Source organism: Podarcis tiliguerta (assembly GCF_965153285.1).
Source record: "Podarcis tiliguerta genome assembly, chromosome: 3".
Taxonomy (NCBI): Eukaryota; Metazoa; Chordata; class Lepidosauria; order Squamata; family Lacertidae; genus Podarcis; species Podarcis tiliguerta.
In genome coordinates this window covers 66,650,868-66,677,114 of record NC_139536.1, presented here as the reverse complement: position 1 = coordinate 66,677,114, position 26,247 = coordinate 66,650,868, and the positions used below count along the sequence as shown (strand labels likewise).

General features: G+C 40.8%; 1 protein-coding gene across 1 annotated transcript in view; it reads left to right on the top strand.

Moving 5' to 3' along the window:
- SLC35F1 (solute carrier family 35 member F1) overlaps positions 1 to 26,247 on the top strand; it is a 177,873-nt gene that overhangs the window by 77,267 nt on the left and 74,359 nt on the right. The window contains exon 2 of the mRNA XM_083435223.1: positions 16,246 to 16,421. Within this exon, the coding sequence (XP_083291349.1) occupies positions 16,246 to 16,421 (176 nt within the window). The remainder of the gene's footprint in view (positions 1 to 16,245; positions 16,422 to 26,247) is intronic.

Sequence of the window (26,247 nt, the reverse complement as noted above, 5' to 3'; positions counted from 1 at the left end):
TGTTGTTTGACACCCCCCATTTTTTTTAATCAGAGCTTTATCTAGCACAGAACTGCAGTGTTTTGTACATGCTGTCACATTTCACCAGGGGAACATGTGTCACAGCTACTGCGGTTGACATTTCTGCAGCCTGGACACTAGCACAGCTTGAACACCAAGAACAGATAAAACTCTGAAAACAGTGCTCCCTGGTGGCTTCTGCCATGAGTGTCACTGCAGATCACCATGCTCATGGAACTCCATTGCCAGGTGTCTTCCCCATCAAAAAACAAGCAGAAAAGAGCCTGGACTAGCTCCTTGCACATCTCCTTTGTGTATGTTAAATTTCCAAATGATACTACTTATTTTAAAAGTTGCATTCTTCTCTGTTCAGTAAATATGAGGTATGTGCTGCTCTCTAAAGTCATAGCAGCTTAAGACTTGAAGGAACACATCTTCCTGTACCAGCCTGTTGATGCCTTAAGATCCTCAGAGGGTGCTCTTCTCTACGTTCCACCACTAGAGCAAAAGCACTATATGCACAAAAGAGCCTTTTCTGCAGAATGCCCCCATCTATGAAATGGCCTCCCAACTTAGTGGCGTGGCTGCCACCAACGTTATTCTCATTTTGATGACAGGTGAAGGCATATTTATGTGTCCAGACATGTTAAGGGTTTCACTGTTAGACCCATTCAGTTTATATTCTTGTTTGTTTTTAGCTGTATCTATTAATTCTGATGCAGAGTTTTTTTTTTTTAAAAAAAATTGTCACTTTATTGCATGGTCCATTGCAATTTTATATTGCACCCAGCCCTGGTGTGTCTGTCATGGGCGTCAATTTTGTATTGTCTTTGAATTCATCTTCTGGGTTGTTGTTTTTGTGCTGTCTTTAATTGCATTGTAGTTTATTGTATTTTGTGTAACACCTTGAGATATACATGGAAGGAAATTCACAGTAGCATCAGCAACAGCGATAATATAGATGAATGGCAAGTTATACATTTTTAAAGTTTTTTTATTGTTTTTTGAAAAATGCAGAGTAAATCATATATAGCCAGAATGAACAAAAAACTGCGGAACTTATAGCAAAAGAAACATAATAGAATAATTCTACTATTAGCAGGTAATGTAAAATAAACTAGGATTGTCAGGGTGAACTTGATAAGTTATTTTTGATACATATTGAAGAATAATGATGGTCCATGAATAAACTCAAGGGGCTAGGATCCCATGTATGTGAACAGCCACATGGCAAGCTGACATTTCTAAGGGCTTTGATTTCCCACCAATTCTGCCTTCTGAAGGCTGTGAAGGAAACGGCAGACAATCTTTTCCCAGCAAGGTGCACAAAATGTCACATAGCCCATGACTCAGTACTGTAGCCATAAAATCTTCTCTCCCACTTCAGAGTGCTGGCTAATGAGCATGAGATCCAAGTGGCGCGAGAAAGGAGAATGGTGCGGAGGGGAGCCTGCCTTGCTGCTAAGCTCCTCAAGCCGCCTCGTAGATTTGCTTAAGGCAAGCTGAAAATGGGAAGCCTGAGATGGAAATTGAAGATAGGTTGTGAATTGTTATGCCTTGAAAATGAGGCAAAGCTAACATGATAAAGTAATCCTGGGCGATATCGTGGTGTGCTTACCCATGTAGGGAGCTCACGTAATTAATTTTAATGGGGACACTGCTGAGCAAATATGCACGCTATGTGTCGGCATTTGCATATTATGTTAAAAGCATGTTTTGTCATATTATTATCCAATGCAGTATTTTCCTGTGTTGTTCCCCCCTTGGGTTTGTTCAAATATTAACATATTTACTCAGCATGCCAAATATGAATACAGAAATTGTAGGCCAGCACACGTTAAAATATTGAAATGCATTTAAATCCACAGTGGGCTTGATAAAGAGCAGCAATATTAACAGTTGACTTCTGTGGGAATAAGGAATGGTGGTATGATCCACTCTCCCAAGTTGTGTCTTGGAGCAAGGGGGTGAACTTTAGGAGTGTCCTGGCCCTGGCCCTAACTGGTAAGCTACAATTCAGAAAGACACGGGAATAGGTAAATAGCAGGTAAGAGAAGGAAACAGCTTGAATTTTGTTCCAGGTGTTCTGGCACACTTACATAAGCATTTAATCTGGCTGGGAACATGGTACAATCCAGCAAAAATCCCATTTATGTATTTAACCACCAAGTTAGTTCAATGAGATTTAGGTGTGCCTGCTGTTCATTTGATTATTCTCAGGGTATGTAATAATCTGTTGGCCGAAGGAAATGTGCAGTTATCCTGGAATACACTAAAAGGTCAAAGAAGACGCTTAATTTTAGATATCCAGTACTCTGGCAATTCAGCTCAGGGGGGAGATTTAAAATGGCTTTCCTCTGTTTTTGCTATGGGGAAGGGAGAAAGAAAAGAAACAGAAAGAATCATTGTTCTCTAAAATTACTAGTTTGTTTCGAGTGAAGTGGAAGCCAAGCCCCATGCATTGATTTCTTTCTTTCTTATATTCTGCTGATCTGTGCCCAGCCTTTAATTTTGCTTCCATTGTGCCAAGTGTGTCAAGTGATGTGCTATAATTAAGAAATAACGCATGTCAAGCGTCATATTTCTGGGTATTAAAGCCTGGGTGGTGTTATAAAGATTTAGATTTTAACCTCCTCATAATTGTTATGATGTTCTGCCCTGAAGGCCTTTAATGGAAGTTACGAAATGGAAATTTCAAGCCAGCTAATGACAGTGTGTGGAAAGTCACAAGGCGATGTCAGGTGTGGAGTGGAGGCATTTGAAGGAGGGAAGGAGGCATACTAAATGATGGTGAGGTCCCAGTTTGAGGCTGTTTGGAGAAATCCTGATTGTTGGGCAATAAAGATGTTAGAATGGGTGAAGTCCAGGCGCTTCTGCTCAGGAGCAGCAAGAACTCCTTCCATTTCCTGACCTTGACAAGAAGCTTTTCAGTCGGCTTGTGGTCTCTGCAGGGCACTCATGCAGGCTGGGATCCTGGACAGGTTCTGTACCCTGACATCTGAGCACAGGCATCTCTGAATGCAAAAGAAAAAAAGATATACACATAGCTGCGTTATGACAAAGAGTACAATGGAACCAGTATATAATGCAGGCATGGGGGACTTGTGCCTCTCTAGATGTTGTTGGATTAGAACCCCCCTCATCCCTGCCTGTTCTCCAGCTGCGTCTTGGAGTTGAACAGCACCTGAAGAGCCACAGGTTCCCCATCCCGGCCATAATAGAGCATCTCATTACATACCATCAATGTCAAACTGATCTGGTTTACTAGATCATGCCGGTTAAAGTTCTTGGGTAGGAAGAGATAAAATTCAGAATCTGGGGGACAGACTGCAGACTTTTAAAAAACATATAGGCCTTGGAATTAGAAATAACAATATAAGAATTCTGTATTTCCTCAGCCACAACTGCTTGCAAGGTATGAGATCCAGGCTCATGTCCTCATAAAACCGTGAAGTGCACTTGGGTATGTCACAGTGGGTCAGCCTAACTTATTTCAAGTGGTTGTTTTCAACGCTAATTGTGAAACTTAGCACATGGGAAATGCTATATAAATGGCCAAGAATACTCCTTAATTTGCACTTCAGTGGCATGTTTTTGTGGATGCTGCCTATTTTAACAGCTCAATGAGTTTTCATTGTGCGATGGGATTCCACGACAATGACGTTTTGTAGGGACAGCAGCTGCTCTGCATGGGTAGAGCTCTTTCCCCCATTCTCTTCTATGTAACAATGAATACTACATGCCTGCAAAGGGGAACTCTATGGCATATGCAATTTCCATGAATAGAAGAAAATGGGATGCTTCCGTATGAGCTGTTGAATATGCCTCTTAGCTTTTTTTGTTTGCTATAATTTGCACTTCTTCATCTAGCCACTATGACGTTTGTGCAAGAATGTGTTATGCTGGGTATCTTGAACATCTAGGATGGTTCAAAACATGCACGTAGTTCAACACTGCACTGCATAAAGCTGCCCAAACCCTCCCTGTGTGGTTGTGGGTGTGTTAGAGAGTGAGATGCACAAAGTGAAAGCCAAATATACCTTTCATCTTCCTCCAAACAATTTAGTAGAAGTGATATCGCCCAGGGTCAATTACTGTTTCAACAAAAAGTGGGAAAGTATAATTTTCAAGCTAGTGGAAGACAAGATAGTCCAGTTAATTGAGTGCATCATTTATAAACATAGGGCAATCAGGTCTAACAACGTGACCAGTAGTGTCAGAATTTATAAACTGTAACAAGGATAATGCACAGTATGGATAGTTTTCAGTTTATAAATGCACTTTCACTGTCTGTTAACTTTGTATCTTAGGATGTCCAGACATGCCATAATTTGCTCATGAGCAATGAGTTTCAGCACTATTTTGATAAACTAGTACATCTTCAGATCCCAATCTAACTGTATCGAGAAGTTTTTAATGTTTGATGTTTTAGTAGGTTCTGATATGTGCTGTGAGCTGCCCACAGTGGCTGGGGAAACCCAGTCTGATGGGTGGGGTATTTAATAATAATAATAATAATAATAATAATAATAATAATTTGCTTCCTGGATAGAATAAAGGCAGACCAACAAATAGAACCATAATTTCCTCTCTTGGAGCAAGCTGTGTTCTGAAAGTGATCTGGCTGTAACATCTGCCCTCCCATTGATCAGGGTTGCTTTGGCTGATATGACTGTAAAGACAGAAATCCCTTTTGTCCCTCACTGCTCCATGTACATCTCCATGAAAGCTAAGGCTCCATGAAGGCTCCATAACTTAATGGCCACACACATAATTTGCATACCATATGTTCCAAATTGAATTCCTTGCCTCTTCAGTTATAAGAGTCAGGTAGCAAGGAATGTGAAAGTCTTCTGTCTGAGATCTTGGAAAGCCACGGCCAGTCAGAATAGTCAATACAGATAGGCAAATACAGTGGTACCTCGGGTTAAGTACTTAATTCATTCCGGAGGTCCATTCTTAACCTGAAACTGTTCTTAACCTGAAGCACCACTTTAGCTAATGGGGCCTCCTGCTGCCGCCGCGCCGCCGGAGCACAATTTCTGTTCTCATCCTGAAGCAAAGTTCTTAACATGAAGCACTATTTCTGAGTTAGCGGAGTCTGTAACCTGAAGCATATGTAACCTGAGGTACCACTGTAGCCTGGTTTCATAAAAGGCAACTTCCTATGTAAGTTCCCGTTATTAGCCAAGGGAATGCAAGGGGATTTTATTTCTCCTTTAAGGGATAGATGGGATTTCAGAGTACCTTGTATGAGGTTAGGTAATCATCTACAATGCTCATAAATATACATTGCTTATTTAAACCATACATCAGACCCTTCTTCTTTTTTAATTAAAAAGAAATTACTGTTTTTTAACCAGCAACAAACAACAGCAGCAAATTCCCTCTTCTCCAAATCTATGGCAATCACTACTAGCTGGCAATCATAACTAGAAGCAACTTCTTTTCATTTTTCTACCCCATTCAAACCCAGTGCTAGTGCTACTCTAAACTTGATCACTACCACCACCATTCTACCTCTGTAGCAAAATACAAAATATATATTAAATTCCACGAGGAAGAATTGCTGCAGAACTCTGAGATGCAGATTAAGGAAACTTGTATAATTTCCCTATAACACTGAGCTACAACTTTTCCTCTAGTGGTAGCATCCAGATATTGTGCTGTCCAAAATGTGTTACTAAGCCTTTGCTACAAAATCTGTATTTTTTTTATATTTTGCACAATGATTACAGAATATGAACCACTTTGTGCATTATTCATTTCATTGTTGTGGCCATTCAGAAATGGAGATACAACAGGCCAGATTTTTCAATAGAAATTCTGCTTGGCATTTGTTTGAGGGCCATTTCACACATGGAATCTCCATAAATATGTATTCCTATTACTTGTAAATCATAGTAGGAGGGGGGAATGACAACCACAACCAGAGTTTCAAATATAAACACACACACCCCTACTCTGCCCCTCTGGCTATATTCTGAACTGGCTTCAAGGCCTTTGGGAATTAAGCTTTCGCTTCTGTGAAACTGATTTACTGTTCCCATCAGAGCCTGTGAAGAAGAGAAACATTCTATTTCAAAGTAGGTTTTTTCATGTAATAGATAACACTCTAAGGAAATAGCAAAAGCTGATAAACGAGCTCCTTTAAAAATGCTGAAGGGTGACATTTTGCATTGGTTTTACGTCCGAGGAAAAGTTGCGATGCTGCAGCGTTACAGTATAAAAGAGAAAAAAGCTAATATGGCAGATTTGCTCTCTTGATTGCATTGTTTTATAGCTTTTAAAGTCCTTTCTCTCAGTGCCACCACCCGCTACACAAATTTGAAATGCATCACTAGGCTGTAGTCCTAAGCCAACTTTTAAGTCCCATTGAATTACTTCTGTGTAGACTTAGTTAAGAAAGTGCTGTAAACTATCATTGTTATTGATGCTATTATTGCCCCTTGTTGTGGAACTGGTTTCACACCCCCCCCCCTTTTTCTGGAAAATTGTATGAATTGTTTATTACCAGGGGAGCAGATTGGAGACTAAGGATGTTTAGCAACTTTTAGGCTCATTATCCTTCATAGTTTTTGGTGCCTTTTGCAGGAGCCAGATTATCCCTTTGGATCCTAGGTAAAGGTAATTTGGATCCTAACCATTGTTTATAATATACCATTCCTGTGTCCATGTAGCTCCACTGACATAAAGCTTGTACTGATTGCTCCTGGATATGGTTTTTTTTTGGGGGGGGGGGGGGCATTTGCAACACTTCTTATAATACCTTTTATCATCAGTTTTTAAGGTGTATCATCAGTCTTTTCTCACCTGATTGATTGCCTTTGGGTAACTTCCTTCCAATTTTGAGGGTGTGAGAGAGGGATCAGAAGAACCTGTTCTGAAAATGTGCAAGATACAGCAGCAGGTGGTTATTCAAGAAAGCAAGTGCGATGTGACCTTGGGCAGTAAAGTTGTATTATAGCAAATAGGTGTCTTCTTCAACTCCATGCAGGCAACACTAGGAAGGAAAATGTACCTTCTGGGTGTGCGAAATAAAAAATTGAATGGTATCTAATTACTTCCTAGTGAAAAACACTAGATGACGTGTGCAAGGGTCAATAGCAAGGTTGTTTCCCTTACCGAAATAATTTCCTGAGGACAAAGATGTCGGCTCTTGTGGGAATGCTGGAGTTTGACCTTGCTATGCCTGTCATGGGGCCTGGTAGGAATTTTGTCCATTTGGCAGATTGGTTGGTGCCATTTGGTTTTTGCCTACTGTGTAGCAAATCGTCACAACTTGTAAGGTTGCGGTTAGGCATTGGTTAATTTTTTGGTTGGTGGAGGGGATGTGGTTGGCTGTGCCTGCCCATCCAATGCTGCTGCTGCTGCAAGGGAATTCCATTAAAGGAATCCAGGGGCTCGCCATGTTTTCGTCCAAATCCCTGGCTTGGGAGAGTTGAGGCTCTGGTGCCTGGCTCCATTTTCTCCCCAATATTGTTTTCCCTTACTGGCTTTCGCTGGAATCTGGAAGTCAGTTCTGTCCCTGGGCGGGGACAGATAGTAATAACCAATGCCTAAGCAACCACTTACATTTATGTATTTTAATACATAATACATACATAAGTTGTGGCCAAAATTATGCCAAAAACCTTAAACAAAAATTCTGTGTGAATTGTGATTTATTTAGGGGGGTGGCTTGGTGACCTCGACATGCAATAACATTTGTGCAACATCTGCTGTTTGCTTCCTGATCCTGACTTGAGGTGTTTGGGTGTTTTCATCTGCTCACCCATATGAGTGTTTAAAACCTGTAACAGGTTGAGTAATTTATGAGGGAGGTTTCCCTTTTACTGCTTTCACGCCATCATAATATAAAAGCATCAAAGTGGTATTTAGCAGTGTAATACTAAACTGGGAATTGGATTGCATCATACTGAAAAGCCTGAATGAGAGATGACAATAAGGCTCCAGTCATAAGCACTCTGAACCAGGGAATATGGCCAACTGGGTACAGTGGAGTTTACTTCCAAGAAAACATGTACAGTATGGGATTGTTCTGCCTGTTAAACTGGGACAGGACATAGCACACTGGTGAAGACGGGACTCAGTAAAGCAGTAGTGGCAAAGGGGTAGGGGGTCATTAACTGGTAGAACAAAGTAGACAAAATACATTAGTATGTTGGTTGGGATGGATGGGAGTTGTGGTCAAAAACATCCAGAGGGCACCATCTAGCTCAGTATGGAGAGCAGTGGCTCTCCACTGTTTCACTCTGGGTTCTCTTCCAGCCCTACCTTAAGTTGTGGGGGATTGAACCTGTGACCTTGGGCCTCAAGGCGGATTCTCTACCTCTGAGCTATGATCCTTCCCACAGGAAGATGGCTGCAGGATGGATTAAATTCAGCCATCAGTAGCATCTAGTCCCTGAACCAGGCGCTTCCCAGGTGAGGTCAAACCTAATTAACCAGTTAAACATTGATATTTGTGTGACAGGCCACAACACATGGTTTATGGCTTGCATTTTGAAGTTCTTCTGGCCTGTTTTCAGTACTTAAAAAAAACCCACAAGTTTTTTATTTCATTAGCATGTCCAAATAGATTACAGGTTTTTTTTAAATGTAAAAAGATCGTTATTTGAATACAAAAGAAAGCACACATAGCAGAAGATTGTACAGTGCTACCTCAGGTTGCAGACGCTTCAGGTTACGTGATTTCAGGTTGCGCACCAAGCCGACCCGGAAGTACCAGAACGGGTTACTTCCAGGTTTCGGCACTTGCGCATGCAAACGCTGCAGGTTGTGAATGTGTCTCCCACACGGGTCACGTTCGCCATCCGAGGTTCCACTGTACAGAGGCTGCAATTAAAGGCCAGTCTTAGGAACAGCACAAATAAGACATTTTAAAGATAACCAGCTACTTTTCCTTTATTGCACCCCCCCCCCAAATATTCAAAGGCAGGATTGCCTCCTTTAAAGTAGGAGGTGGAACAATCTGATGTTGCTTCTTTAAGAAGAGCGGGGTGGGGAGCATTTAATTGTGGCATAATTTCCTTCTTTTATACTGAGACAAAGATTCTATGAGTCCACTTGACTTGGAGAAATAATCAGTCCACTTGATTATGGATTGGAACTAAACTGCAATAGAAGATAGGAAGAATGCTGAAAGCCATCCTTCTTGCATATATGTTGACTCAAGGCCCAAATCACATTTTAATCTCCTTGCGGGTATTTAATAAGACTTGAAGCGCCAAATAATATGCATGCCAGTCTTCTGTCAGGGTTGACTCTCCATGTAACAGATTATCCTAGGGAAGGAGGCATATAGAACAGCTAAAGTAATCCTAAAATTCTGCTCAGATGTAATTGTTTCCCTCTTTGTTCCAGCTCACAGCACTGATGAGTTAAACATGGCCTTACAAACTCATTTGTTCCATTAAAATATTGATTTTTGGTAACAAAGGAATCTGGAGTTCCTAGCCTTTATAGCTGAAGAGAACAATTTCAGATATACTGGTTATGACGGTGAAACTAGAGGACAGGATAGACTATGAAGCATCCAAGATGAAATTTACATTTTTAAAAAGTAATTTTTATTAATTTTTTAACAAGTACAACAAACACCACAAAGATATATTTACATGATATCATGTAAATATATCATTTTTTCTCCATCTTGTGAAGAGACTAAGCTTTTTCTTTTTTCTTTTTCTTTTTTAAAAAAGCACCGCACATACTAAATTTTTCATCCTGTGCTAAGCCTCATTGAATGCTGTGGGTTTCCTCAAATGCTGTTTGACTTGCCTCACACTCAGACCTAAGTACACTGCTGAGGCAAATAAAGTAAACTGTGAGTGCTTTACAATATATTCATATTGATGACCTCTTGGCAATAAGTCTCATTGAGTACAATGACGCTTCCTCCCAGGTTAGTGGGTATAGGATTGTAGTTATAGGCCTGTCTACCATTGTAGCACTTTTGAAAAAAACTTAAATTCATGGCATGTTGTTGAATCTGATCTTTAATCAATTTTCTAGCCCTAGCTGTAGAAAGGCACCACTGAGATTTCCTCCTGTCTAAGTCTTAAGCATCTGCGTGTATGGATTTCATCTTTTTGAAAATAATATTTGATCTCTGCATCGGAACACTAAGCAGCAAAATCAACATTTCAATGAGGTTCAGTAAAAGGAGAGTTTCCTTGAGGTGGAAATCTATTGATGACTTTTGGAGGTCAACAGTGTATGCTGTTAGTCTCAACTTCTTTTCAGCATGAATGTTATTCACTCCATGGACTTTTCCCTGCCAGTCTTATGGGGTTGATTCTTGAGTTTTTAAGGAGTGTTGACTTTGAAAAAGAGACACAGAGGCCTGGTTTGCATGCCATGGTAAAGCAAACTATGGTTTCCTTCGATATCACAGAGATACTGTACATGGTCTGCCATGTAGAAATGCAAGAGGCTGCTTCCTTGGGGAGGAACCTTTTAATTACTCAGATAATGAATTTGTTGCAGTGTACTTAACAATTCTCTTGCAGCACAGTATCACACTCCTTTGCACAGATTGGGAATTACTGTGACAGCCAGCAGGATTTAGTGCAGGGGTAGGCAACCTAAGGCCCGTGGGCCGGATGCGGCCCAATCGCCTTCTCAATCTGGCTCTTGGATGGTCCGGGAATCAGCATGCTTTTACATGAGTAGAATGTGTCCTTTTATTTAAAATGCATCTCTGGGTTATTTGTGGGGCATAGGAATTTGTTCATTTTTTTTCCTCCAAAAGATAGTCCGGCCCCCCACATGGTCTGAGGGACGGTGGACCGGCTCACGGCTAAAAAAGGTTGCTGACCCCTAATTTATTGCTTAAAAGCTGGACTAGTATTGAGGAGACCTGGTTGATTGTAACAAAACCTCTAAGAGATTTTCAAGAAATATTTGCATTATCAATGAAAACAGTTAAAAACAAGAAATTAACAAAGGCTTAGATTCTCCCAGCTGGACTTTACCAGCTCTGATGGGCATATGGATGCAGCTTGAGAGTGGTTGCCCTCATAATCACAAGACCACAGTCCTTCCATCTATGGGCTATGCAGAAATTGTTCTAGATATACACGGCAAAACAGTATGTTGATATCTTGAGCTGTTCACCTAGCAACCCTTAAGTTGATCAGAACGCTTTTCATCTGCAGACAAATGGCAAATTTGAAACTGAAGTCTTGCAGTCTAGCATTTAATTAGGTAAATTTATTGCTTGATTGCTTTTAAAAAATGAAACAAAACCCTAAGTGGCTTTCAAGAAATATTAGAATTGCCAATAAAAACAGTTAAAAACAAGTAAAAACCTTTTCAAAACAATTAAAATCATCACTGAACAAAAACGTATCAATATATGTGTGTCTGGGCTGACTTGCCTAAACAGAAATGTTTTAAGCAGGCACCAAAATGTGCTTGACTGCAGAGTGAAAGTGTTGTGGCTACATGGGCGATGGCAGGATGGGTTTCAACTCTCAATTTGGTCATGAAATTCATGGAGCCAGTCATCGACTCTCAGTCCATCCTATTTCACAAGAACCCTGTGGGGATAAATGGAAGGTGGGGTTTCTCAGAAAATGCAGGTACACCGCCTTCATCTTCCTGAAGGAAGTATGATGCGATAATAATGTAAGGAACAAATAGTAATTATAAGTTGCTGCAGCAATTAGTTTCTAAAACTTTCCACAATTTGTAACATAATAGGCTGACATATAGCTTGTGCAATAATATTTCTAATAAAATTTGCATAAATATGTTTCACAGAATATTGAATGAGTCTGGGATCTTATCCTGTTTTATTTCCCAGTGGAAATCTTGCCTTTTTGAATTAGAAATTAATGCCATATGCAGTCTAAGTAACTCCTTAGACATTACTAAAGGATCAAATGGTCCATACTGCCTTTTTCTTTATGCCTTTTTCACCATTTACAGTGAGTCGTGTGCTGCAAAATGGCAACTTCCCTACTGAAACAACCTGAACCACCTACAAGTGTTTCAAAAAGTGTGAGTTGAATCTAGACTTAAACCATATTTAGAATAGACCATTGAAATCGACTGGACTTAAATAAGTTGCTGTTGTTGGCATCCATCTGTCTTGAGAGAGAATGGAGTATGATCTGGGGGTGAAGTCAAACCACTAGGTTAGCAGCACTGAAGTTATCTCCCTGGGGAAGAAGCCTGGGAAGTGTGTGGCGGTCTTGGGCTGCCGTGATGGCAAGACTCAGCCTCAATAATGTGATCCAAAGAAAAGTAGAGCAATATGTTTGATGCCAGCTTAACTGCAGGAGTTGTCAGAAGGAGGCGTATAAGTGTCGTCCAACTGTCTTAAGGACATCCCAAAGATATCCTGCAAGCCAGCAGAATTTTAGAACCAGAGTTTTCCTTCTCCTAGATGGGCAGCAGTGTTGGGAGTTATATGCAAAATTCTGTTAAAATAAGCAACACTCATTACATGTTTCCAGTAAGCGTCCTCAAAAGTCTGCTTTGGTTTGAAAAACAGAAGGAAAAAATAAATATTCATAAAACGGTTCCAAAGAAAGTTGAAGGATTCTTGGAAGTATTTAGGATCAATAGGCATGATAATTTCTCAATACCTGACAAGATTGCACCTTGCAACACAGAGATGGTCACAGGGATGTAGAGTAGAAAATTTTCCAGGACTTTATTTTTCCACATAAAATTTTACATTTCATAAGTGCATTAGTAACAACGAATAGATGCAGACTGCAATGCAATATAATGTACACTTTGTGGTTTCCAAGTTTTTAGTGTTGTTTACTAAATATTTATAAACTAAGCACATAACTCTTCAGGGCATTGGAAAAATTTCTGATACAAACTAGAAAAAAAAATCTGTTGCAAATTATCTGGTGAAATTATTCTAATTTGCAAGGGAACATTTTTCATATTTTTTTTGCAACTCAAATATTTCTGGGAAGCCTAGAAACCCCCACCCCAGCCTTTCCTCTCTGTTTCCTGTTCTACCATGGTTAGTGTAATTGTAATACAGTATGCCTTTGTTCAGTGCTGTATTTTGCATGGAAAAACAACAATAAAGGTCTTTTAAAAAATATATATATCAGAATGAATATTCTGTATAAAAGATGGGGGCCGATATTCAGCAAGATGAGCCATTCCAAACTTATTTATTAAAAGGCTTCATTTTGCTGCTGGTCAATTTCCTGCTGGTAAATTTGAGACATTTGAATATGTTGTGCTACCCATTTGAACATTGGCTACCCAGACTAGGAGTTACTTTGAGCTAATGCTTGAAGTCTGCAGCAGGTACACTCTCACTTCTCCTTTTGAACTTTTTGTTTCCACTAAGCATAAACTCATTCAAACACCTTGCAATTTAAAACTCTATTAAAAGCAGGAAAATGAGATCACTGCCCTTGTGGGGTTTTTCTCTCTCTCCTTTTACCTAGCCTGTTTCATCAACATGTGTCAGGCCTGTAATAAATTTGCCGTGCTGTCAAAAGCTGTCACGCTGTCTCGCCGCACTGAAAGCCAGTAGGCAAGGGAAAGATTTATCTTGGAGCCTAAGGGAAAACCAATAAACTGGAACCATCACATTCTTAACTTGTATCTAAAATTGAAAGGCTTTACTTACTGGGAGATCTAAGCTTATCTTTATAGCACTCTGTAAATTTAGTTTTGCTTTCCCTTAACTTAATTTTCCTCCATCTTAATTGACTACAGTAGGAATTCAATGCAAATGCTGGCTAAAGACTCTTGTACGTTCACAGTGGGAATTGTTTCAAAGTAATTCACAGGTTTAATTTGGGCCTTGTTTGTGCACTACATGCCTTGAAGCAACTATGCACATCTGCCTAATCAGTAATGTGTTTATCTTCAGAATTGCGGTGGGTTCTGGGTGTGGAGGTGAGGAAAAAAGACCAAGTGGCAGAATATAAGGGAAGAACATGCCATCAGATACAGCAAATGCCACTTTTGAAAACTTGATTTGTGTGCTGTGGACAGAAGCAGGAGCTCTTTAGGATTGCATCCTGCCTATGATTACAATTACGCGGGACGTCACCTATGTATTCGTAGCAAATGAGCAAACTGGGAATAGTTGGCAGTTAATGAGCCCTGAACCTGAACAATGTTTAATCGTACATCTGTGTGCAGAAGCATGTCCTGCTTCTCTCACAAGAATGATGTATTCCCAATGTCACAATTGCTTATGCAAATTGTTATAAGATTGGTACAAGGATTTTAAGTTACATTAAGCTGAGTAGAACCTTCCCTTGGCGGCAGGAAGAGAAAGACCTGGGATTCCCTGTGGGCTACAAATCCCATCTTCTCATGACCATTGGCCATACTGGCTGGGATTGATGGGAGCTGGAGTTTAGCAACACCTGGACTGCCACAGGTTCTGCATCTCTGATGTAAAATAACTTTGGTATGTAAAGGACGTACAGGAGATGTGGTGTTTGGGTTGCATCCAGTGAAGCCATCCCATTCATGCAAGGATTTCCACTTGCCCAACCAAACTTCTCCTCACACTCCTTTCCCTGTGTGTCCCATAAACTTGCCGAGGGAGAGGAAAAGGAAGGTAATTTCCATTGCACAAGTGGAAGTCCTTGCACAAACAAGATGGCTTCTTTACACTACAACTGTTTATGCCCTGTCATTATATATATATATATATAATCTATCTCTCAAGGCAAATAGCCACACCTGAACTCCATGTGGGTTTTCTATACAACTTAGAAACCTGATCATGACTGGAAGGGCTGAGCAGTAGGTAAACAGTGAAGGGACAGGGGGAGCTGGCTTGACTGCTCTCCCACTCATCTGATTCTGATTGCTTGAGTATGTTAATGCCTGAACAGTGTTTGAAGCAGAATTGGAAAGGAGGGCAAGATTTAAAGGAACAGCACATCCTACAAGGTAATACATGTTACTGATGCAACGTAGGACTCAAATCACACAGGACAGAGGCAGTTGTGTGGTGAAAGAAAGAAAAAAAGGTAAAGGACCCCTGGACGGTTAAGTCCAGTCAAAGGCGATTATGGGATTGTGGCGGTCATCTTGCTTTCAAGCTGAGGGAGCTGGCGTTTGTCCACAGACAGCTTTCCGGGTCATGACTAAACTGCTTCTGGTGCAATGGAACACCGGGATGGAAACCAGAGTGCACAGAAACACCATTTACCTTCCCGCCACAGCGGTACCTATTTATCTACTTGCACTAGTGTGCTTTCAAACTGCTAGGTTGGCAGGAGCTAGGACAGAGCAACGGGAGCTCACCCTGTTGCAGGGATTTGAACCGCCAACCTTCTTATTGGCAAGCCCCAGAAGCTCAATGGTTTAGACCACAGCGCCACCCACATCCCCAATTGTGTACTACCAGTTATATCAAAGGTGAACTAGGTCTTTTTCAGGTTTGAGGACCATGTGGAACTTTTTCAGCACAGTCCACGATAAAAAGAAAATCTTGCATTAGAGCCTGCTCTTTCCTTTGCTTATTTGATTCTTTTCATTCCATGATATTGTAAAGCCAGGCGAGGAAAGAGGTTGAGTTCCAGTAAGTATCTGGTGCCTCCCAGTCTCCATCAGACCAAATGAGATCTGGCTTGTATCTCAAGAGGGACTGACACACAACACTTGGAGGCTTGTTGCTGTGAAAGGTGAAAACATGGTTACCAACAAAGCTTTCGCCCATGTATCATCCCAGCTGCCAATACAATGATCAGTGGATGGGTTTGTAATGACAACAGTCTATGTGAGCAAGAGCTGTCAAAAAGCAGATTTGTGATATATTAATATCTGAGACGGGAATAAATAAAAATCCCAAGGGAACTGCTCTGTTCACTTGGTTATCTCTGAAACCCTTTCTTCGGTCTATTAAAGGAAGCTTGCAGGATCTAGGTTTAAAAGTGAAGACAGCTAATTGGCAAGAAGAGAAAAAGAGAATGGCGAGGGGGAAGGGAGATCAGAGGAAGGAGGGCAAATGCTGAAAGGGAAAAATAACACAAAATAAAAATGAACAAACTATGTTTGGCATAAAATGAGAGGTGAATGAAATTTTCAATTTGTGCACCCAATTGAATAATCCAGAGTATTTCTATTATATTTTCAAACTTATCACTAGGGGCCTGGAGTGAAGGGGTAGGACTATAGAAAACTGCTTTTTCAGACTTGGGCTTATTCTCTTTGTGGGTTGTAGGAATTTCTTGGCTGTTGAGTAATTCTGATTATTCTGTATCTTTTGTCTTCCTTGTTTCTTTTTAGGGAGCTCCTGTTGTCCATAGCTCTTGGGCAGGTTCTGTCCCTGCTTATCTGCGGTATTAGCCTGACCAGCAAGTATCTGTCAGATGATTTTCATGCCAACACTCCAGTCTTTCAGAGTTTCCTGAACTACATTCTCCTATTTTTGGTCTATACCACAACATTAGCTGTTAGACAAGGTAAGTGGCATTCTCTGGATGTAGAATAATTATTGCAATAATAATAATAATAATAATAATAATAATAATAATAATAATTGCTATAGCTTTTCTCAGTGCTTTTTTTTTCTTTAAAAATGTTTAGGGGTACTCTCATTTTCCTACTCATGTTGAAATACTGCCACTCAATGAGGCCAAACTCAGATTCACAAAATGTTTAGGAGTATGAGTCTGCGCACTGGCTTTTCTTTCTCATACTGGACAATTTCCCCTCTCTTGGAACATATCAAAGCATTTCCTAGTATTTAAAAAGGAAAGAAAACTTGCAGTTCCTCCAGAAAGGTTGATAACCATAAAAGGTTGCAAAATCACTATTAAACATTTGGGGTAGGAGTCACCTAAAAACCCTGGTATGGTAGCACTGCTCAAAGACTTCCCTTCTACCCTTATCCCCCCCCCCCTTGCACCTCCCATCCCTGAAATTGACTCTAGGGAGGTTGGGAGAAGCCCCAGAACAACAGAGAAGGGAAGGAGAGGCAGATCATTTCATCTGCACAGACAAAACTTTCATCAAAGTACAATGTAGAATTTCACCCTTGATATCTTATCAGCATGAGATATTCTAATGAGAACAGTCTTTGAAGGTTTTCTTTTGTTTTTCCCTTCTCCTGTTGGCATATATGTTCATTTAGCAACCTGTTCTGATTTTGAATGCATATTAATGAAGATATGGAGACAGCAGACCTAGTCACGAGGGTGGGGGGACGTAACTATAAGAGCAAACTTTGACTCTGAAGGCTACAGTGGTAAAGGGAAGAACCTTTCAGTCCCAATGAAACAAAGATAACATCCATTCATTCATTTTATTGGTATGTCACTTTTCCACAAAAGAAATCATGCTGAAAGCAGCTTGCTACAAAGAAACAGGGATACATTTCAGACAAACAGTACAAAAACAATTTCATAATAACATAACAAAACAAAAATATAGCAACATACCATAATCATAGTAACACAAAAATCACTTTTAAATTATATAACTATAACAAGATTACTTAAAGAACATGCAGCATCCAACAGCAAAAATATCAAGGGAACTTCACAGTTTCACGTTAGTCCTAGAAACAGCCCTCCCATGATGCTCACAGTCTGTCTCCTGCAGCAACTTCTTATAAGGCCTTCAAGGGTCTTAGCTGCAAACACTCCTTCCTTGATGTTACTCACACATGAGGGGATATTCATCAAGTTTGCAGATGGCACCAAACTGGAGGGGGTGGCTAATGCCTCTGAAGACAGAATTGGGATTCAAGAAGACCTTAACAGTCCAGAGAATTGGGCTGGAACTAACAAAATGAATTTCAAAAGGGTCAAATGTAAGGTTCTACACTTAGGCAGGAAGAACCAGATGCACCACTATAAGATGGGGGATACCTAGATTGCCACTAGGACATGTGAAAAGCATCTAAGGGTCTTCATAGAGGACAAGCTTAACATGACAGTTAAAGAAGGATGTTGACAAGCTGGAAGGTGTGCAGATGAGGGCAACCAGAATGATCAAGAGTCTGGAAACCAAGCCTTATGAAGAACAGTTGAGGGAGTTGGGTATGGTAAGCCTAGAGAAGAGGAGACCAAGAGGATATATGATAGCTATATTCAGATATCTTAAGGGGTGTCACATGGAAGATGGAGCAATCTTGTTTTCTCCTGTTTCAGAGCGTATGACCTTCAAGTTACAAGAAAGGAGATTCTGATTAAACCTCAGGAAAAACCTTGGAAGGTGGTGGACTCTCATTTTTGGGAGATTTTAAAGAGGTTGGATGGCTATCTGTCATGTTTGATGTAGCTGAGATTCCTGAATTGCAGGTGGTTGGGCTAGATGACCCCAGGGTCCAGTCCAACTCTACAATTCTATGATTCTATGCCTGGGCAGAATTTGATTTCACCCCCTGCACACATGAATACTACACTTGTCTTAGGGCTGGAGGATCATCCAAAATAGCATGGGAAACTGGCATCAATGAAGACTGTAGTGTGTGATGGAAACTGGGAGAGGCACAGGCAGAAGAACCTTCCACACTACTGGAGCCCAGTCAAGTATCCATTCTCAAGATGCTATCATTGAACCATCTATTATTTCAGTCCTTAGATAAAATATACCTTGGACAGGCACATGCTTGAAAAGACAAATAGATGCTATGGTTTCTGAATTAATCTAGGTATCTCTACTCTTCCCCGCCTCTTCCACTTCAAAAGGTTTCCTGTTGAGATTAGGTGTGAGTAGGAAAATGCAGCTGGTTTCATGTCAAAGCCTTATAATTAATTCATGCATTTAAATGAACAAATAAACAACTTCTCTCTCTCAATCAGAAAAGCTTGAGATGAATCTAGGAAGGTCCTTCAAATAATATGAACGAAGTACCTATTGAGTTTTGACAAATATTTATTTTGCGATAGGCATAGCTTGCTCTTTTGTGGTCCTCTGAGTGCCCACCCTTATCCAAGTCCAGACCCTCTTGAGCTTCCGTAAAGCTACAGCATCTGGTGCTCTAAGGCTATTCATTGGGCTCTCAAGTGCTGGTTAACTTATTGGCCATGTTTTTGTGTGTAGACTTGAAATGTGGTTGTGGTCATCATCATTTCAGATGCTTCCTTTGTTGACATCTGTGAGTGGCTTGGCATCCTGCCTGCTGCTTAAATTATTCAACTTTGAGACCCAGCCTTGTGGAGCAGACAGCACACCCTGTTGAGTAGAGTAATGTTCTCCTTCCTACTGGGATGGTTGTAATTAAAAGGAAGTTGTTGACTTCCACTGCGGAGGCTTCTAAACAAGGAGTTGTAAGTGTCTGTTAAAACCAAACCTGGCGAAGAATTGTCTCAGAGGCTGCAAAGATGACCTCTTTCAAAGAAAGCTTTTTCTCTCTCTCCTTCTAGTTGGATTGATAGAATGTAGCAGACACAAGTCCTATAGGTTTGTTTGCTCCTCTTGCAGAATATGGGAAAGCCTATTAATGGAGGCCTTCTCTCACATCCTTATAAGAACAATTAGAGGTTTCCCAAACCCATCAAAACCTGAACAGGATAATGAATGCCTGCATCATTTCTCCATTTCCCAGCTTAGGTGCCTTGTGGTGAAATATAGAGCAGTTCTCCCGCCGCCCCCATGCCTGTTGCAACTAGGCACTAATGCCACAAAGTTGACTTGCTTCTAGAACCATGTGGCTTGCTAGGATCATAAAAGCCTAGTGTTCTTCTGTTCCCAACAATTAGAGCAAGGAGGGTTAGAGATAAGGCAGTGGTGTCAGAGCAGGGTGAAGTGTGGAAAGAAGCAGAGCAAAACTGAAGTAGTGTGAAAAACAGAAACTAAGATGTGGTGCGAGGAGATAGCCTGTTATACCACTTAATAGCAGATTTTCAGCTATAGTTAATGGGGCAGGCAATGGAGACTTGGCATTAACTACAGGCACTGCAAAGATAAGTAGAACAGCACAGAACCTATTTCAGATAGTGTGACTCCATCCTGCGTGTATGAGTTTGTTTTTCTTAACTGGAATTTTGTGCAGAGTTTGCTACATTCTTTGCAGAGAAAGTGTTTTTAGCGTGGCTCTCTGCTGATTAGATAATACAGTTACATATAGTTCTTCATTTTTTATTTTCTGTGGACTATTTTTCTTTCATAGTGAAATCCAAATATTTGTCCAACAGTTCTTGTGGTTGTATACAATAATTGCAGGAAAGGCTTCTACTCACACAAGGCAAGGCACCTGAGATTAAGAGTCTCGTGCTCTACTGACTGAGCTATTTTGCCAATCCTTCCTATCTACTGCAACCCTCTATGCTATATCCCTTGTTGTTCCAGAGGGTCCCCCAGTCCCCAAGAGCACTATTTCAAGGAACATAAGGGGGGGGGGACTTGGGGAAATTTGGGGCCCTGCCTAGTGCAAGCAGAAGCACCTTCTGTTAGCACAAAGTCTTCACTAGATACAACTCTTATTTATTACCTGTCGGTTTTCCACCCTCTTGATGCAAATCTGTTTTTAAAGCATCTCCATTTGCTCAAACTCCCCATTAGCTAATGCTGTGGAGGATCCTGCATAGCCATTGAGATGTTCACTCACCACAGCAGCACAATAAGAGAAAAATTGAGTGCCATTAGAAAAATGTTGCCTCAATGCTACCTTGAACTCCCTCTTATGTATGTCTTCAGCTCAACATTTGCCTTTACAAATTATTTATGCTTTAGTTTCAAGCATTTGCAGATGCTTCTGTCTTTGTCTGCAGGCAATTAGCACCACTATGGTTGATTTCCTGTGAGTAAATTAGTTTTAATTTCCACTCTGCTCCTTTTGCATGGCTCTATTACACCAATATTTTGCAAAAGAAAAAGAAAAAGATTTGCAATGCACTTTACCTCCGATACGTAGCTGAAACATTGCAATTGAGACATGCTGTTTGCACCACATAGGTGATACTAATTTGAACAGTCTGGGTTGTTGTTGTTGTTTTACTTAAGCACAGATTAAATGACTAGTAGTATTGACTGTGCTTAGTGATTGACTCCCATGAAAGGAAGAGAAATGGACAAATGTCCACTTTAACCCCTTTTATCTGAGGGTAGGCAGCAAAAGTGGTTCCATCTCCATTCTCCCCTTGGGCACCCCAGTATCCCACTTTTGCAGAAGCCAACAGGATGGAATAGTTTGCCTGAAAAGTGGGGTATCACTGGTGGCAGCTCTAAACCCCAGTTCCTTTGGCACAGTAGTTTGATTTCAAACCATGCAGTCAAAGGGAAATGCTTCACCTGATATCACAGGTGACTAAGAGGTGGTCAGCCCCACCCACCTGCCACAGTAGCCTATACAAGTTAGATGTCTCCCCAAGTATTTAGACTGTGTACACATTGCCATTTACTCTGACTCCAATGCAGTTCCAGCATTGGTGTTTGAAACCAAGTGTACATGATGATAGCCAAAATCCATTTGTATACTGTAATTTCTTGAGGAATACTGCTGATTGCTGTATTTCCCCTTGAGCCTGCTTCCAGTGAATTTGAAAAAAAAAACCTAAGGCATCGTTAAGCTGAGGTGTGTCCATTTTAGACATCCATTGCACATGTGCAGATGACACCACATGCACAGATGGCTTTGGTGAGTAGGCATTTGGGGGCTCCAAGTGCAGGGAAACAAATCAGGAAATTGTGCATACAGCAACATAAAATGTTAGTTGAAACATAGCAGGGGCAAACTATCTCACTGCATTTTAAGCCACATATGTTCATGCCCCAATTTAAATGCCTTGCCATTTTTCAGGCAGAGGGTCATTGAAAATCCACTTTAGGTAGATTTTATAGAGCTGTGTTTGGGTTGGATTAATGTCCAAGGCTTGGAAAAAAGCACTTAAACCCTTTAGTTATTCAATTCATTTGCTTCACTTTTTGACGAAAGGTCCTTGCTATTGAGGATGCAAATTTCAGCATAAAAATTGAAATTCACAGAAATGTGGCTCATTTCTACTCATATTGACTTCAAGAAGAATGTCACTGATATTTGCTTTGGGACATTGCAAATGTAGCTGGGGGAAATCAAAGAAACAGAAGTGGTGTAGCTTTAGAGCGAGATGATGATGTGCCTGGGATTCAGCTAACACCATTGTCCAGCCGAGCATGAAACAAGCCTTCAAAGGTTAATAGAAGTCCCAGTACTAGACTATAGCCCTAGGAAAAAGTCTGGATATCATCTGACAACTTTTAAAAAGTTTCCATTGGTACATGATGCTCTCATAGCAATGTCTAAAAATGGAAGTTCATGTGTTGCTTCCATTTTCCAATGCATGTGGGTATTATAAAACTACTATTATTAGTTAGAATTGTGTGTTGGAAATTTGAGCCTGTACAGCGTAAAAGAGATCCAGTGGCTTCTCAGTCAGTGTATGATGTGATGGATTCAATCCATCTATTTTTTCATACGGCTGCCTTCCTCTTTAATTCCCAGATACAAGGAACATATTTGTCAAGTGTGTCAGGCCTGTTTTACACTTTACACAGGAGCAAATGTAGGTTTGCCAGTAGAAAAACTAGGAACCATAACTCAAGCAGTAAGTGGCTAGAGGCCTCGCCTTTGGTACAGACTATCCTGCTTCACACATAATGCTAAGCCAAACCATAGCTTAGCATGAATGTTTGAGCAAACACTCTTCTGAAGCTCACAGTTGCTTAGTCTAGACTATGAGCTGCAACAAAGGTTTGTCCTATGGCTTATAGCTCATGGTCTGTCCAGTAGCATTAAACTAAGAAGCTAAATCATGGCTTGACTCAGTGCAGCACAGCAGCAGCAAAACATGGTCCTGGGAGGAGCAAAGCAGCCAAGATTTAATCTCCTGGAGCCTGCATACTTGTATGTTTGGCTTAAGCCATGGTTTGGCTTAGCATGACATGCAAACCAGAGCATTATAGCTTAGTGGTTAAAGTCAATGGACAAGGGATTTCCTGGGAGTTGTTCTTGAAGGAGGATGCTTTTGCTTGCAAATAATATATTCATAATTCATAATATATAGATATAAATCTTGGGATTCTAATATTTTATGTCGGAGCCGAAAATTTCTGAGATATATATATATTTTCTATATATTTTTTTACTTTGTATGACCATAGAGTCAGTGTTTTTACTCCGAGGGTTCATTTCTGAAACCTGCACTTGTTACTCCAAAGCACTCGTGCACATAGGGACTTGCACTTTGAAGCTCATTTCCACCATTTTCTAACTCACGAGTGGGCCTGAACATAACACAATGCTAGTCAGTTTTCATTTGTTACAGGTTCCTCCTCTCCCCACTCCATTTGACCAGCTGCTTAGTATTTTTAAAACATATCCTTGCAGAGAACAGCATTAGCCTGAATGAGATCCACAGCACCTAGCAGGTTAAATAGCTAGAATCCCCCTTTAACACTTTGATTAGTAAGCCATGCCTCACCCTAAGACTCTATTTGCTTTTTTAAAAAAAGATTATTTACCAGACCTTTGAAAAATAGTCACTATTTTATGTACACTTTGATCTGCAAGATGGCACCATGTTTGTATCCTCTTTCTCTTCCTGTATCAGATGATGATAATAAATTCATGGAGGATAAGGCTATCAGTGGCTACTAGCTATGATGGCTATGTTCTGCCTCCACAGTTGGAGGCAGCATGCATCTAAATGCCAGTTGCTAGAAACCACAGGAGGGGAAAGTGCTCTTTTCACTTGCCATTACACAAATAACTACATCCATCTTGACCATACTCTGATATTTCCCAAAGCTGTCAAGATGTTCACCTATATGGGCATATTGCTGAAAGAAGTACTGTTGGAATTACAACAGCAGAGATCATTCAGTTACTAACCTAAAGGTTAATTCTGTTGACAGTCAGCCAACCAAGAGAGAGGTGGTGGTGGTGCTGTTGCCTAGCAACCAGTCAGATTGGCATGATCCTTGCTAAAGTCATGAGTTCTGGTTGATTGGTTAGTTCTGTTTCCCCCCATATGGTTAGTATTTCTCTCTGCTATAGATTAGGCTTGAACAGCTAAGAAGGACAAAATGTCTCTGTTTATTTCTTCTTGTATTGTATACTGTTTTCGATCCATTTACCCTATAAGCTATTAGTAGTTTATTTTGTCTCTCAAGTCCGTCTACATTATTTAAGTGATTCTGTTAACAAGTACTTACAGTGAAATCTAACCACTTCTTCAAAACCACCATTAAAGAACTTTCTGGAACAGCTGAGCTTTTGCTTGTGTTCTGGCAGAATGAATAAGAGGACTAATGGAAGGGATGCCATTTAAACAATCATTTATCCTGTGGGAAGAATGTTTGAACGCACTTAAACATTGCATTTGTTTATACAAGGAACAGAGTCAATAGTCTCTCCTTAAATCAAGGGCTTGTTGTGTTACAGTTTCTGATGTGGGTTAGTTGCTCATTTGTGCAATAGGAGAGTAATTTTTGATTCGTTGGTTGATTTCATTGATATGCGACTTTTCCACAGCAAACTGTTTCTAAAGTGGTTTACATCAAATGTCCTCTTGTCAAAATACAGAACATGGGATGGAGGAGAGAAACAAGTTTATGGAATGTATCAATAAATTCACAAAGAATAACAATTCAGCATACGTTAAATAAATTAAATAATGCAAAAGATATCATCAAGACTGAAATGCACAAGTACAGAGGTGTGTGAGCAGTTCCACAGAATTCCCTGTGAACCCTGTTCCATAAATCCACTTATCTCTTTGTCAGTGGCAACAGCCCCTCCCCTGTCTTGGGACTTCTCCATGCCCAGCACAAAGTTCCACTTTGGCCAGAGGAGGCACCACTAGCATTGAAGGGAGAGAATCCACTCCTCTGTTCCTAAATGGACAATTTGGGGGAAGGATAGAAGGAGTGGTTCTCTCCTCTTGACTGCAGCAAAGGTTGAAACAGCAGCAAGCCAAGGATAAATCCTGGCTACAGCCCTTGGCTTGTTTGAAGCAAGACAAACTATGGGCCTGAGCTCAGATGGAATGTGACACCTGAAGTGTAGGTGGGTTCCCACAAGGCAAGACACAGTGATAACAGCAAGAACCTTTATTCAACTAACAGAGCTAGACAACAAGGGCAAAGCAACAGCTTATATACATTTCTGAAGGCCTGGGCCACTCCCACTGCCAACGTGATTGGCTATCTAAACTTCCAAGCTGCAAATCATAACTCAGAGTTTAAGGGCCAAAGGCAGAGGCCCAAGTCCTGAATTCTTCTGTGATTGGATATCATGTATTGAATCAGAACACAGGAGCTCAGAATCCTTATTCCAGACTCAAGCTCAGGCAAACACAGACCACTGAATACATAACACTACCAATCTGTGGCTCAGCTCCCCATAGGAGCAGGGATGTGGGAGGAGCAAAGCAACCATGGTTTTCTCCCTGTGCACCAGCACACTTGTTCATTCACAGTAACCCATAGTTTGGCTTTACATTACATGTAGTCCAGAGCAGGAGACAATACTGAGCTAAACTAAAGGGAATAGCAAGGTGTTATATCATTGACAGGTTGGTGGCTGGCTGGCTGGCTTGCAGCAGGCTGCAAACTGCAAACTGCTGGCTCCTGTAAATGAGAGTGAAAGTTATTTTTCCCTCTTCCTCATTCACTCCAATCATGATTTTGGAAAGAGGGCTCATGTCAGCTTCTCTGGGTTGCAGCGTGAGAAAACAGGATTCTTTGGCAGCAAAGTGCACTTCATTTCTGCTTAACTGTCTCTCAAGACTCTATGGGTGGTGCATTATCCTAATCTCTCATTGGGCATGAGAGCAGCAGGCAGTGTCTGAGAAGATGCTGGAGGAACTACAGTGTGTTCACCAAAGAGCCTTCTTCCGCCCTATTCATAGGTACTTGGAAGTGAGCACTACTGAACTCCTTGGCCCTTATTCTGAGAAAGCATGCACAAGCTCATGCTGTTATGACTTGCTCTAGCTAAATACAGTGGGGTCGAGGGGCCTGAAAAAAATGAGATGAGGAAATTGATGATCAAACTGAAGAGGTCACAAGCAAATTACTAAATGAGTTTTAGCATGTGAATTGCCCAACTAGCAATAGAGCTGTAGATCAGCGGTTAACCAATACAATGCCCTTCAAATGTTGTGGGGCTACAACTCCCCCCATCCCTGACCATTGTCTATGCTGGCTGGAGCAGATGTGAATTGGAGTCCAACAACATATGGAGAGAATTGTATTGATTACTCCTGCTATAGACCTTTGAAATGCCCTTTAAATTGAGCATGTGCAGAGCACATTTTCATCACTGCTAAGTGGTCACAACAGCAAGCTGTTACATACCGC